This window comes from Oncorhynchus mykiss, chromosome 5 (assembly GCF_057628025.1).
Source record: "Oncorhynchus mykiss isolate SJ-2025 chromosome 5, ASM5762802v1, whole genome shotgun sequence".
In the NCBI taxonomy this organism is placed as follows: domain Eukaryota; kingdom Metazoa; phylum Chordata; class Actinopteri; order Salmoniformes; family Salmonidae; genus Oncorhynchus; species Oncorhynchus mykiss.
Genome location: NC_143026.1, coordinates 63,941,092 through 63,957,363, shown reverse-complemented (window position 1 = coordinate 63,957,363; position 16,272 = coordinate 63,941,092). Strand labels below are relative to the sequence as shown.

The 16,272-nt window shown below is 43.4% G+C and overlaps 1 protein-coding gene across 2 annotated transcripts in view; it reads right to left on the bottom strand.

Annotated features, from left to right (window-relative positions):
* hcn2 (hyperpolarization activated cyclic nucleotide-gated potassium channel 2) overlaps positions 1-15,111 on the bottom strand; it is a 71,312-nt gene extending 56,201 nt beyond the window's left edge. The window contains exons 1-3 of one of the 2 annotated variants that reach the window (XM_021601253.3): positions 14,032-15,111; positions 8,194-8,617; positions 5,409-5,570 (exon numbers count right to left, since the gene is read on the bottom strand). In XM_021601253.3, coding sequence (XP_021456928.3) covers positions 5,409-5,570; positions 8,194-8,617; positions 14,032-14,918 — 1,473 coding nt within the window. In that variant the 5' untranslated portion in view covers positions 14,919-15,111. 2 annotated transcript variants of the gene reach the window in all.
* Positions 15,112-16,272: the final 1,161 nt, after the last annotated feature.

The window sequence follows — 16,272 nt, the reverse complement described above, 5'->3', positions numbered from 1 at the left end:
AGACTAAGGTGTATGTAAACTTCCGAATTCAACTGTATGTGTTGCCACCATAGGATCATAGACTACTCATAAAGCAAATGTAGAACTATTATTCAAAAACATAAAATACAGTCAAACTTTCAAAAATGTGAAAAGTATTGTGGCCACAGAGATGTGTGTGTCTCTGTTCTCTGAGCAGCATGAAGGATGCAGACCAGGATGCAGTGAGTAGACAAGCAGCCACTCGAAGTGAACAAGTCTCGAGTGGCAGGGAGATGGATCATTTAACGCTGCGTCTCTCATTTGAAGCCATCCGCCTCCAGAGAAATGCTGACCTTGGTTGCTGGGAGATGCCAGCCAGCCTGCGCCTGCCTGCACCCGATCGCCCAGGACGACTGTTCTCAGAGAAATTGGCATGGAGTACACAGAGTAGGGGCCCAGCTCAGAGGAACAGAACATCAACAGGACCGAGAGGCATGGGTTCGTGTGTATGTTTGTGCACGAGGCGTACGCGACGTACACTCACAGTGTGTCAGAGTGTGTGTGTGTCAGAGTGTGTGTGTGTCAGAGTGTGTGTGTGTGTGTGTGTGTGTGTGGCATACACACAGCACTGCACCCTACCTACCATCATCCCAAATCAAGGAGGGAGGTAGGGGAGGGGGCCAAACACAATTACTGCACAGTAAGAGACTGAGTCAACGTCTGCGCTTGCCATAATCCTGGGCCTGGTTCAGAGACAGTGATGTAGAGCTGGCACGTAGTAGTGGAGCAGTCTACCCAGGCAGGCACAGTCCACCCAGACCCAGGCCAGTCTGAGGGGAGATGTGGGAGAGATAGAGCCACCCTCCACCATCTCACTGCTCTCTACTATGGGGTAATGGTGGCCATCTGGAACTAGAGACCTGGAACATACAGCTCTTTTAGTTTAAATCAAATCAATTGCAGCGAAATGCATCGGTTTCTAGCTTCAACAGTGCAGTAATATCTAGCAATAAAAAAAATAACATACACACATAATCCAGAAAAATACAAAAATAAATTATGTAGTATAAGCCATGACTAGAATACAGCATATACAGTACCAGTTAAACGTTTGGACACACCTACTCATTCAAGGGTTTTTCTTTATTTTTTTACTATTTTCTACATTGTAGAACAATAGTGAATACATCAGAACTATGAAATAACACATATGGAATCATGTTACAACCAAAAAAGGGTTAAACTAATCAAAATATATTTTATATTTGAGATTCTTCAAAGTAGCCACTCTTTGCCTTGATGGCAGCTTTGCACATTCTTGGCATTCTCTCAACCAGCTTCACCTGGAATGCTTTTCCAACAGTCTTGAAGGAGTTCCCACATATGCTGAGCACTTGTTGGCTGCTTTTCCTTCACTCTGCGGTCCAACTCATCCCAAATCATCAAAATTGGGTTGAGGTAGGGTGATTGTGGAGACCAGGTCATCTGATGCAGCACTCCATCTCTATCCGTCTTGGTCACATAGCCCTTACACAGCCTGAAGGTGTGTTGGGTCATTGTCCTGTTAAAAAACAAATATAGCGCCTCTAAGGCGCAAACCAGATGGGATGGCGTATCGCTGCAGAATGCTGTGGTATCCATGCTAGTTAAGTGTGGCTTGAATTCTAAATGAATCACAGACAGTGTCACCAGCAAAGCACCGCCACACTATCACACCTCCTCCTCCATCAAATCAAATGTATTTATATAGCCCTTCTTACATCAGCTGATATCTCAAAGTGCTGTACAGAAGAAACCCAGCCTAAACCCCCAAACAGCAAGCAATGCAGGCTCCATGCTTCACGGTGGGAACCACATATGCAGAGATCATCCTTTCAGCTACTGGGACCACCCATATGTAAGGTTTGATTTCCACCGGTCTAATGACCATTGATGGCGTTTCTTGGCCCAAGCAAGTCTCTTCTTGTTATTGGTGTCCTTTAGTAGTGGTTTCTTTGCAGCAATTTGACCATGAAGGCCTGATTTACGCAGCCTCCTCTATTAAGATGTGTCTGTTACTTTTATTTGGGCTGCAATTTCTGAGGCGGGTAACTCTAATGAACTTATCCTCTGCAGCAGAGGTAACTCTGGGTCTTACTTTTCTGTGGTGGTCCTCATGAGAGCCAGTTTCATCATAGCGCTTGATGATTTTTGCGACTGCACTTGAAGAAACTTTCAAAGTTCTAGACATTTTATGGATTGACTGACCTTCATGTCTTAAAGTAATGATGTTCTTTGCTTATTTAAGCTGTTCTTGCCATAATATGGACTTGGTCTTTTACCAAATAGGGCTGTCTTCTGTATACCACCCCTACCTTGTCACAACACAACTGATTAGCTCAAACGCATTAAGAAGGAAAGAAATTCCACAAATGAGCATTTAACAAGGCACACCTTTTAATTTAAATGCATTCCAGGTGACTACCTCATGAAGCTGGTTGAGAGAGAATGCCAAGAGTGTGCAAAGCTGTCATCGAGGCAAAGTGTGGCTATTTGAAGAATCTCAAATACAAAATATATTTTGATTTGTTTAACACTTTTTTGGTTACTAAATTATTCCATGTGTTATTTCATAGTGTTGATGTCTTCACTATTATTCTACAATGTAGAAAATAGTCAAAATAAAGAAAAACCCTTGAATAAGTAGGTGTCCAAACTTAACTGGTACTGTACATATACATTTGGTGAAATAGTATGTAAAAATTATTAAAGTGACCACCGAAAGTTTGCTGGATCGAATCCCCGAGCTGACAATATAAAAATCTGATGTTCTGCCCCTGAGCAAGGCAGTTAACCCACTGTTCCCCGGGCGCCGAAGGCGTGGATGTCGATTAAGGCAATTCCCCCCACCTCTCTGATTCAGAGGAGTTGGGTTAATTGCGGAAGGCACATTTCAGTTGAAGGCATTAATTTGTACAACTGTCTAGGTATCCCCCTTTCCCTTTCCCAATGACTCTGTACATAGGGCAGCCGTCTCTAAGGTGCAGGGTAGAGTGCTGGGTGGTAGCCGACTAGAACAGTAAGGTTCAGGGCAGGGTACTGGGCGGAGGCCGGCTAGTGGTGACTGTTTAACAGTCTGATTGACTGGAGATAGAAGCTATTTCTCAGTCTGTCGTTCCCAGCTTTGATGCACGTGTACTGCCCCTGTCTTCTACATGGTAGCAGGATGAACAGGCTGTGGCTTGGGTGGCTCTTTTAGTTCCTGCCTGAACTATTTGTTTTCACATGAACATGTCTCAATACTTCCTTATTTGGACTTGGAATTAGCATGTGCAGAAGCATGTGTTTTTACCCATTGGAGTTTTATGTTACAGCACAGCACTATCATTAAGGCAACTCAACAGGTTGCAGGTTACTCTATGCTTGTAGAACATAAATGTGTCTCCTGTGTTGTTAGATAGTGCTTATGGCATGACAGTGCTTATGGCATGGCTGTTAGTTGTAATGGCATGGCAGTAAAGGTCCTGAAGACCTGGGGTGGTGGTTCTGGGGCTGCCAGCTACTCTCTCAGCTGTACGGGAGTCCCAGTCAGTCACACCACCTGTCTGCTAAAGCTCCTCCGTTTCAGGTGAACTCTATTCCTCAACCCCAGAGGAGGGCACAGGAGAGGCACGGGGCTCATCAATACACACACGTTTAAACATATCGGATCACTGCAATTTATTGGACAGAGAGTAGGGCTGAAAAATGCCTTTTTAACTCGGTATGGCCCCAGACCCCAGAAAGACTTTGTTCCCAGATGGGAGGGGTTGTATAGGCCAGAGAGGGCTAGATGCCAGCGGGAACATACACAGACAGTGTGATGAAGAGGGTGCAACAGCTTGGCCCCCAAGACCCTCACAAACCTCTACAGATGCACCATTGAGAGCATCCTGTCGGGCTGGTTCAACCCAACACATCACTGGGGACACACTGCCCTCCAGGACATCCATGGCACCCAGTGTCAAAGGAAAGCCAAGAAGATCATCAAGGACCTCAGAACCAAGCAATGTGTTGAATCTCTGAGTCAGGTGCATCTATGTTGATCCTCAGTCATGCTAGCCCTCAGCCTGTTCAAAACACATTTGTCTGTGAGCACTCAGCCAGATATTTATGGCTTGTGAGGGCTGATGGATTGCTAGCACTATGATATCTGGAGAAAGAGAAGGAGAAGACCGGTGTGCTGCTGCAACGTGCCCCCTGCCTGTTCACGTCTTCTGTCTTTATTCTCTCTGTAGTGTTGTCAGCCTCCTCTCTCTATGAGGAGTCTGCAGGTGGACACAAGCAACGAATCATCTGTGAGTCCACAGACATCAGAGCAAAGAAAAGGAACGGAGTGCAGAGAGAATGACAGGTCCTTTTTATCTTCCTTTCTGACAGCGAGAAAGCGTCGTGTGCTGAATGATTGGGGTCCGGGCCTGAGACTAGAGAGAGCCTGAGACTAGAACAAACCTTCAACAAGCCTCTTGAGTACTACTATAATTGCTTGTTTACTGCAGGCCTGGGTGAGTGTGTCGTTCTTAGCAGGAGCTGGTTAGGAAACACCTGTTGGTCCATTAATATTTTTGTCTCAGTAAAGACAATATATTCACTCTAATACGGTCTGTGCCTTGGGATTCTTGCTTTTCCCAGCACTGGTATTTTGGATGAGCGTCTACCTCAGACCTCTTTTGAGGTAGGAAATACTCCTTCACGGTAGCACTTGAATGGTTGATTTTACGGACCTAGATTAAGCTTACTCCTGGACTATAAAGCATGCTCCGTGGAGAATCACCACTGAAAGTGTTTTTAGTCCAGGAATAGGCTTCATCTGTGTCCGCAGCCTAGCCTCAGGGCAATTCGTAAGATTTGGAATGTAAATCTGTTCCCCTCCATTTAGTACGAAACATTACACTACGTTAGGTTACATTACGAATGGAATAGCAGTCGTACAATATATATATATCATATGAATTAAAGGACGTATAGTATTATACGTTCTTCTCTGAAACCAAGTTGCTTGTTGCATGGTAACAACAAAGGAGAATTACAGGGAGAATTTGCATTGGTGGATAAATATCAACAAAGGTTAGGATAATTTATGTAAAAAGTCAGGGGAACTAAAACGACAAAGGTTCAGAAAGTGAAGTAAAAAAAGTTAGATGAATTGGGTTAAGGTTAGAATATGGATTAGCTCAAATGCTACGGTTGTCCCTGACACGTCTAGAACACGCAACCTTTGGATTGCTAGACGGTCACGGTCCAACGTCCCTCCGATCGTTTCTGTCTTAAGTAACCATACCAAATGTAACATATAAGACTTATTGGAAATGCTAATATTTACATAAAATACCAAACGTCTGCCCGGTAGTCCAGTCTGGTGTCCAGGAATTGGCCCCTAGAGTACCGGATCGAACTACACTCTAGAGTGTGTATTAAGCAGCACTTACCACCATCTTGTTGAGAGAGACCCAACAGTCCTGGGGGAAGTCCTGCAGCATGGGAACCAGGAACTGCAAACAGCCATCCCAGTGACACAGCAGCAGCATCATACCAATCAGGTTGAAGATACGCATCACTGCACTGGCCAGGTCATAGGTCATATGGAAGATCTGTCATGAGAGGGTCAGAGAGAGAGGAGTAAGTGGTGTGTTACACACCTCATTCATTCACCATTTCACATCGACTTAGCCTGTTAACATAGCCAATGAACACATGATTAAAAAAAAAAATGAAACCGATTCCATTATAAGCATTATCTGGTTACAACAGGATTTGGATTCATGATCGGATTAGTTATTGTAATTAAGTAAGTAAGTTTACCGGTGCCAAAAAATGCACAGTTGCTTTTCTGTACACAGAAGTTGAACGTAGTTTGCCTTGAGAAATGAAGTACATCAAATAACTTCAGTGATGACGGCACTCCTTTCCTGCACTCATCAGAGGCACTGAAAGCTTTGATGAGACAAATATGACCAAGAGGGATAAGCATGGAGTATCTCCATCGAAGTGTGAGCCAGGTGATTCAGTCACCTCACAAGACCTCACGCAAACCCATGGGTTTAAAGCTTAACCGGACACAAAATGAAAAGCAGCTCTGATAGACAACACAAGGTCGGAGTGCCTCCTTCCGCTGTTTGTAAGTGACTGTATTGGAATATCTGTGGTGAAAAAGGCCAAACAAGCCTCCTTCTGCATGACCTCTTTCTATCTGTCTCAAAAGCCCTAAAATTAAAAACAAAATCCCTGTAATACTGAGTTTGGGTGGTATTGGGTTATTTTCACGGTGCCTGTACAGCTATTTCTGTATCTGTTTATGGACAATTTACCTGCAGCGTACACACACACCTACATAAATGCAATGGCTTGTCTTACACCATTAAGGTCAGAGGGCTCAGATTGGTGCGTTTAGCGTATCGCGGTGCCCTCACAGGCAGTTGCTCGCCATCTCTCAACTCCCCCTCCATGCTTCTGCTATCAGACTCACTGCCCGCAAGCAACAGGAGGAGAAGGCCTTGAAGGCCTTGCATTTTGATTAGGATCCAATCATGGGCTAAAACTAAGTCTTCAGCTAACTAGCAGAACTATGACATGTAACATGTGTCACTGTCAGTTGGCCGGAAGGGCCAGGGCACATAGCGTAGATGTAACAAGAACCTTGTGGCCTGCAGCCCATTACACAAATAGAAACGCAGGACAAAGCATTACGCAATCCACTCTAACACATTACACAACAGTTCCACAGCCACTAATATGGAAATACTGTATCAATTCAATTAAAATGTAATTGTTTAAGGATTCTGATTCAATCATAATGCTCTAGATGGGAATCAGAAATGAGAGCATGCTAAGTGAAAGTCCTCCTGAACCCACAACGCAATCCCAGAGTGCCTAGTGCACTGCTGCCTGGCCAGCCCAGCTCATGAGAAAGGTAACATCCACTCAGTCTGGACGTGACTGCAAATGGAAGAGGTTGATACAAGCTTCCTATTCCCAGAAAGCCTCAGTGTTTTTACCGCTGCATCCTGTCTAGCACCTAGAACACAAACTAACAAGCACGTACACACAAACAGCCCAATGCAGAGGGGATGACACTCAGGGAATACGTGGGTCCTAGATAGGGTATCAGAGAAGTGCTCCAAACAGCTGTCAGCTACATGCAGTAGTAAAGAAGACCGTGTTCCCAGGTACATCTTGATGAGCACATTGCTCTCTAAGAAAATCAAGTCACTATATGACAACAGCTGTGAAAAATATTGCAGTTCAGGTTCCTCCTTTATTCGGTGACTTGTCTAACTGGCCCTCTCATGCTCCAGATGAGGTGAGCAGCTGCCCTGTGCAGAGCAGAGCTGAGCAGTGGGTGAGAGGCACTCGGTTACGCAAGGGGTTGATTCAATAATTAGGGGGTTGTGTCTGGCTCAAATTACCACTCTGGAATCAAGAAAATAATTGTCCCATTAAGTAGAGTACAGAACACACACAAATGAGTCATCAGACTTGGGTCAGCTCAGAGCCTTTTCTGGAATATCTTAGCTAGCACAGAAGGGGCATAAATGTATGTATAGCCATCCTACCCTCTGTTTGGCCAGTACAGCTTTACACATCCAGTCACATCAGGGTAAAACAGGCCACTGTGACTGGCTGCACACCACAGCCAAAGGTTGTGATGATGAGGCTAACTGGCCAACACAGTCACTGAGAAAGCAAGGCTGTGAATCTCAGCATCCTGCTGATGTATATCACTACAGATACAGAGAGAAAACAGTGTTGAAGGCCTGTGATAGTGTGAGACTAGCCTATTATTGGAAGGACATTACTCTGAAGTAGGTTGGGCTGATGATGTTCATATCTGACTCCCTTCTGTACTTGCCCTGATTTGACAAACTAAAAGAGCTTATTCTTTCTACTGCTGCCTTTGTATCATAGGGGCATTATTGCGGCCTACCCCCTCTTTCCATTGGTCGATGCAAGTACTTAACCTATAGTGTGTAGCCTCTCATTTTAAATTCTAGAAACACATTGCCAATCCCATCTCCTCCTGCCACTGGTCAAAGTTAGACTCTGCCGAGTCATCAACAACCTCCTCCACATTTACTGGATTAGTTGAACAGTGCAGAAGAGAACCTCCCCAGTTATTTTTCTTCTCCTCAAGACCAGTATGTAGGAGATCTAGTTTCAGGCATTTCTTTCACGCCTGCTATGTTAGGTCAAAGTAAGTTCTAGAGCCCAGTTTACCTCTTCCCATTGGTGGATGTAGCGGATTAGCCTGGACAGCCTGAGCAGCCTCAGCAGACTGAGGATCTTGGTAAAGCGTAGGATCCTCAGGGCTCTGGCCGTCTTATACAACTCAGAGTCGATCCCCTTCTCAACAATCAGGAAGATATAATCCACAGGGATGGAGGAGACAAAGTCCACCAAGAACCAGGTCTTCAGGTACGTCCTCTTGATCTTCCTGGGGTCCAGGATAATCTCGGTGTTGTCCTCAAATACAATGCCTGTGCGGAAGTTGAGGACCAGGTCCATGAGGAAGAAGGTGTCAGAGACCACGTTGAAGATGATCCAGGGCGCGGTGGTCTCGTCCTTGAAGAAGGTGATCCCAACGGGGATGATGATGAGGTTGCCCACCATGAACATCAGCATGGTGAAATCCCAGTAGAACCTAGAGGGCAGGAGAAGGAGGTTAGGGGACTGAGAGACAGTTATGGTGGAAGAACTCGGGACACCTGAACTTCAACTCCTGTTCAATCGAGTACAGGCTTAACTAAATTAAAAACAAAGAATGCAATATAACATTTTATTAAATTGTTTGGGGAATGGTCTTGTCGCGAGGGAAGATCCTCGGAGACAGGGCTTCTTGTCATCACATAATCAATGCGGGACCAATTGACAGGTGCTTTTACTTAGTAAGAATACTACAATAACAGTACAGTAAGTGACTAGGGTAGGATGAGTACTAGTTCAAGTAGAAACTGTAGTATCATTGTTTTCATTATGAGCAAATGTTCTTATTTTCTGTTTGCTGTGCATATCACATGCAAGTAGTAGGGAATGGCCAGGAACGTCGCAATACATTATCACTATACCGAGGAGCTGATAAGATACTGTATGTACTGCGATTCTCACGACTCCCACCATTCTCACGAATCACAATTCTACATTTATTGCGATTTGATGTTCCAAACATATTCTCACTATATGTCTGCTGCAGAGACAAGAGAGAGCAGGAGAAAACAAGTTATCATCAGTCCGGGAAATATAAGTGCTGAAAAGAAATTGGCTCCCTATTCTTTATTTTAAAGATGGAGAACAAGCTATGAAGGAAAAGTACTGGTGTTTGGATGCAGGTACAGCCGACTAGTACAAGCTGATGCTACCTACAGTGGCACAAATAAATAAACGATACTTGGAGACAAATATCAATATAGTATCATCCAAAAATAATATCACGATATGTAACTGTATGGATTTTTTCCCTCTAATCACTAAAAAGTTGCTGATGTTGCTGATCACTCTGACAAGTACCCTCTCGACTTACTGCAGCCTGCTCTCTACTGTCCACATCTCACAACACCCTCTGTCAGAAAGGGCCACACTGACAATAACACACACACACACAGAGTCAAGCAAACATGTGCATGCAAGCTCACACACACACACAACAAGGCTGGTGGCATAGCCTACCGCAAAACAGTTAACAATCAACAGTCATATCACTGCAACCTGTCAGAAATCAAGTCCATCCTCCTGCTCATGCATGACAAGGTCATGTCAAGGACAGGAGGGGAGGCGATGGGGGAAGAGGGTAATATGAGGGTACAGCTGGATGGTGAATTGATTCTAAATCCTTGCCACAAGGACAAAGGGTGGCATAGGTGAAACCAGAATAGTAGGCCTATATCGGTATATTTGAATTATTGTGACTGCCAGGTTATGTAAGATAGTTACACTACAAGTTTATGGAATTTTGCATATGGAATGTTACACTTGACAATAACATGTGAGGTAAGAGATTGATTAATATTGAAGAGCTCAACTGAAAATACATATTGAATTGTGCACCTAGTGTAATATCAGTGGCTATCAATATTGCTGTCTAATCAACCCAAGGTAATGCTTGGAAAGAGTGTAACTGATAGGTGGGACGCTGAGTCATGTCTTGATTGACTGATCGGAAACGGACATCGATGACTCCACTGAGTGAGTGATCATCCTTCCAACGAGAAATTGCTACAGTAGGCTACATAACAAAAATGCCCTAAATGTTGCCGTGAAGTTTGCAAATTGCTCAAATTTACTGTATCGGAGAAGTTATTGGTTGTGAAATAGGCCTAAAAATCACTCTCTGTCTAAACGCACAGTATGTGACAGTATGCTGTCATGTTGACAGTTTTGAATGCCGGGCTGTTTTTCATGGTTCGGGCAAGGCCCCTTAGTTCCAGTGAAATGAAATCTTAACGCTATAGCATACAATAACAATCTAGATGATTCTGTGCTTCCAACTTTGTGGCAACAGATTGGTGAAGCCATTTGTGTCCTGTTTCAGCATGACAATTCCCCCATGCCCAAAGCAAGATCCATACAGAAATGGTTTGTTGAGATCCGTGTGGAAGAACTTGACTGGCTTGCACAGAGCCCTGACCTAAATCCCGTCGAACACCTTTGGGATGAATTGGAACGCCAATTGCGAGCCAGGCCTAATCGCCCAACATCAGTGCCCGACCTCACTAATACTCTTGCGGCTGAATGGAAGCTTGTCCCCGCAGCAATATTCCAACATCTAGTGGAAAGCCTTCCCAGAAGAGTGGAGACTGTTGTAGAAGCAAAGGGGGGACCAACTCCATATTAATGACCATGATTTTGGAATGAGATGTTCGACGAGCAGGTTTCCATATACTTTTGGTCATGTAGCGTATCTCACCCTATGTGAACCTAACCTGCAAACTGAAGGCTACCTAACAAACATACATAACAGTACTACTTTACATTTGTGTTACTGAGTAATGGGTCAGTGTACGTGCCAGTTTGTTTCTCTAAAAGGTCATGTTTCGGAAAGAGGGAGCAATGGGACAGGGTGCTGCTTTATAACACAATTCATCATTCACTTTAAAAACCACTCCAACCTGAACCCTAGAAGAGAGATGATACCTTAACTCTTTCTTGACATCAAGACCTGGAATTGACTTAATAAAAAATCATGGTGCCTCTTATAATTACACGTGCACGTAATGAAATTGATTATCAGTCGGCTTAAAATAGCTGTCACCATACGAGGGAGAGTCTGTCTTAGACCGAAGCGTCTGATTTCGGGGGAAAGCCTAAATGTTTATGGGAATCTATTGTAGAGCGATGTGAGGAAATGGGAGGAGAATAGAGAGGGATAGGGACGAAGCAGCTACAGTGAGATAGCTCAAGCTGTTTTTGCATTCATGAAAGAAATTGTTCCCGATTTTAATTACAGAGTATTAAATTAACACCGACACCTACCCATAACGAAATCCAAAAGATCAAACTAGATTGGTACATTTAGTATTTTCAATATGAAATCTAATATGAATATATTTGCATGGAATAATATCCTGTCAATGCATGCATGGTTCCATTCATGTAACGTTCATATTTTATGAATAAGCATTGACAAAATAAATATGAAACATGTTTGACCAAGTTATGTGACAAAACAATATCAGATGTCTGTGTATGATAATGTAATCCAGGGATGGGCAACTGGCGGCCCACACACCCCCTTTTGAAGGCCCTCGGATCAATACCCCCACCCCCAAAAAAATATATACAGTACCAGTCAAAAGTTTGGACATACCTACTCATTCAAGGGTTTTTCTTTATTTTTACTATTATTGTAGAATAATAGGGAAGACATGAAATAGCACATACAGAATCATGTAGTAACCAAAAAAAGTGTTAAACAAATCAAGATATATTTTACATTTGAGATTCTTCCAAGTAGCCACCATTTGCCTTGATGACAGCTTTGCACACTCTTGGCATTCTCTCAACCAGCTTCTTGAGGTAGTCACCTGGAATGCATTTCAAGTGTGCCTTGTTAAAAGTTAATTTGTGGAATTTCTTTCCTTCTTATTGCGTTTTAGTAAATCAGTTGTGTTGTGACAAGGTAGGGGTGGTATACAGAAGATGTGGTATAGATCTTCTGGGTGGTATACAGAAGATGTGGTATAGATCTTCTGGGTGGTATATAGAAGATTTGGTAAAAGACCAAGTCCATATTAGGTCAAGAACAGCTCAAATAAGCAACACCCTCATTACTTTAAGACAGGTCTGGGCAATTCCAGTCCTCGAGCGCCTGATTGGTGTCAATGTTTTGCCCCAGCCACATCTAACACACATGACTCCAATAATCACCTAATCATGATCTTCAGTTTAGAATGCAATTCGATTAATCAGCTGTGTTTGCTAGGGATGGAGAAAAGTGTGACACCAATCAGGCCCTCGAGGACTGGAGTTGCCCACCCCTGCTTTAAGACATGAAGGTCAGTCAATCAGGCCACAAGAGCAGTCGCAAAAACCATCAAGCACTATGATGAAACTGTCTCTCACGAGGACCGCCACAAGAAAGGAAGACCCAGAGTTAGCTTTGCTGCAGAGGATAAGTTCATTCGAGTTACCAGCCTCAGAAATTACAGACCAAATAAATGCTTCACAGAGTTCAAGTAACAGACATCTCAACATGAAATGTTCAGAGGAGACTGAGTGAATCAGGCCTTCATGGTCAAATTGCTGCAAAGAAACCACTACTAAAGGACACCAAGTAACAGCCAACAAGTGCTGTTAATATGTGGGAACTCCTTCAAGTCTGTTGAAAAAAGCATTCCAGGTGAAGCTGGTTGAGAGAATGCCAAGCGTGTGCAAAGCTGTCATCAAGGCAATGGGAGGCTTCTTTGAAGAATCTCAAATATATTTTGATTTGTTTAAAGCTTTTTTTGGATGCTACATGATTCCATGTGTTATTTCATAGTTTTGATGTCTTCACTATTATTATACAATGTAGAAAATAGTCAAAATAAAGAAAAACCGTTGAAATATATATATATATATTATATATAGTTTTTAAGAACTCGGTCAGTGTCTCAATTTTACTGTTGCGATTTCGAGTAGTAAACTACACAAGGTACAATTTGCTGTGCATCAGCAGTTTTTACAGTCAGTCAATTAGCCCATGTCAGTTAAAAAAATAAAAATAAAAAAAAAGATTGCCAAATTAATTTAGAAGCCAGCTATCTAAGCTTGTTATCATCGTCGAATGAATGGCGGCCCCCACCATTGATTTTGTTAGTCTCACTCAGATATCATTTTAAAAACAGCAAACATTTCTCATGATGAGCTCAGATTTTTTTTGTGGTCCCCACCCCCATCAAAGTTGCCCATCCCTGCTTGAAATATGGCTATACTATTAGGGAATCTGAGAAAAACGCTTTATAGTAGGCTACCATTAAGAGCTTAATAAAAAAGCGCATGTAGCATTTCATGAAGGTGATAACCTGGGACACATTTTATCAACTGCGTGGGTGTTTTAGATTGATTTCATGCGGTATATGTTTGCCAAGTAACTTCACCAACAACAAGGCCTTTGTGGTCAGCTGTTTTACACACGCGTCTTCACTGTAAATCGCGAGACATAAATAGGCATTTCCTGTAAACTACAGAGGTTTCAGCAACGCAACTCTCATCCCTAAATCAAGTATTTTCCATGGAATAGGTCTTTCGACCCCAATGAATCAAAACTGCGCAATGATGAGAATGTGCAACATACCTTTTCAGCTTTTAGATTCGGTGTTGTTCTCCCAATATATGTTGCCTAATTTGACATTTAGTGGCAATGCATTACTCATGAAAAGCAGCAGACCGCACTGACAGCAAACATCAAAATGGATGTCAACAAATCTTATAATTTAACAACTCATAAACTACTTCCAATTCTTAATATCAAATTGGTTATGTTAATTTATATTCAAGTTACTTATTGGGTAAATTGTTTAGCCCATAGATCACATTAACAATTTGCGCCCACCTCAGAGTGGCACTTCACTCAACCCATACCTGAAATCGCTGTATGGATGAATAATCCAATTACCGGCCGATTGGACGCGCTCTTGTTCCTTTTCCACCGCTTTTTGGCTCCCAAACATACGCAGGGAAAATTTATTAACTCCAGGCTGAAGCATGGAACTAAATTGGCGCTGCATATAAGTCCGATTGTCCTGCGGTTCCCCATCATCTGGCACAATCTGGGGTCCATCCTCAGATTTAAAAAATGCGAGAGAATTCCTGTTCTGTTGGTTCTGCACAGAGGACGATGCTTTTCTATTAGGGGCACTTGAGAAGGAAACTCTGGAGTCCTTTTTCTCATTGCCAGTAGTTGTGGCCCCGGCCACCTCGGGCCCTTGCCCCTGTACTGAGGTGATCGAACCGTCCATGCTGGCGACTCTGGAATTACATCTAGTTGGCCTTTTCCCGTTGTCCGCTGCAACTATTCCACCGGTCTGTTTCTCCTGCCTAGAGACGATGGAGGACAGGCTCCCTGAAATGTTGGGGTCCCTTCTGCAATCTCCGTTGTTGTTGCATATCACACCGGTAGTGCCTTCACCTGTCCAACAAGTAGCCAACCCGGTTACCGCTGACCCTGGGGCTAAGTCCCCTCCAGCCCTATAGTATGAGCCGCCACGGGCAGTAGCATCTCCCTGGCATAACAGAGCACAGCTTGTGGCGCCTGTAGGAGCACAAGGTGCAGACTCTTCGCCTTGCATGAACCACAGCTCATTGTTGGAGTTCTTGCGCGCTGTTGATGATGCTCCCCCTCCTGGCGTAAATTGCTTCATCTTCAAACTTAGACCGTTCCTATCGCCTCCGCCACCAACGGAGCCGGTTCCGCACAATAAAGGCTGCTGGAATTTGGACTCATCTTCTCCATCCTCAGCCTCGTCCATGACAGCGCCTGGGAATAGAGTGCGCGCCTTCGGAACCTTTGCGTGGCTGGGCGGCGACGAGTTCAAAGCAGCCCCAGCCTATTGTATCCAGTGGAAACCACTTTAGGATACAGCACCAGTGGCGTTGCTATGGCTGCAATCAGGCTATTCGTTTCATGTCACAGTGAAACGGAGAGCCCGTCCTATTACCTATAACCTCAGAGCCCTCCTCTCCTCCTCACGAATGACATCCAAGGGAAGTTTCCAATGTGAGATGACAGCATGGTGGACCAAAGAAAGATGGAAAAGAAGTAATACAATCGTGAAATATTTTATATATCTGTTTTGAATATTGTATTTTCAATACAAATAGTTTGTGAAACATTCAAATGCAATAGAAGCCTTGAAAGGTCAATCGATAAGCACATTGGCAAATTTACTCAATTTTATGCATAGCACGCATGTGTAATCCCCAAATAATACTGGTGGATTACTTCACCTGAGAAATGGAATATGTGCCAATATAGGCTACAATATTCACCAGTCCAGATGTCGATTTATTCAAGACACCTTGATAGGCTACGTCAACCATGCCACATGGAATCACAATGGTTCCTCCACTGATGATTAAATGGCACCCTCTGGTGTCGAATCTTCTCAATGATTTGGATGTGTAGGCCGACTGATGTAATATTGTACAGTGAGTCTATATCGGTTTGGACTATGAAATCAGACTTTTAGTCCACTCATTTACTAGTCTCACTAGGACCTAAGTAGATACATTGCCTCCCACAACGTTAGCAATGTTCCAGTATACAGTCGTGGCCAAAAGTTGAGAATGACAAATATTAATTTTCACAAAGTTAGCTGCCTCAGTGTTTTAGATAGTTTTGTCAGATGTTACTATGGAATACTGAAGTATAATTACAAGCATTTCATAAATGTCAAAGGCTTTTATTGAAAATTACATGAAGTTGATGCAAAGAGTCAATATTTGCAGTGTTGACCCTTCTTTTTCAAGACCTCTGCAATCCGCCCTGGCATGATGTCAATTAACTTCTGGGCCACATCCAGACTGACGGCAGCCCATTCTTGCATAATCAATGCTTGGAGATTGTCAGAATTCGTGGATTTTTGTTTGTCCACCCGCCTCTTGAGGATTGAGCATAAATTCTCAATGGGATTATGGTCTGGGGAGTTTCCTGGCCATGGACCCAAAATGTTGATGTTTTGTTCCCCGAGCCACTTAGTTATCACTTTTGCCTTATGGCAAGGTGCTCCATCATGCTGGAAAAGGCATTGTTCGTCACCAAACTGTTCCTGGATGGTTGGGAGAAGTTGCTCTCGGAGGATGTGTTGGTACCATTCTTTATTC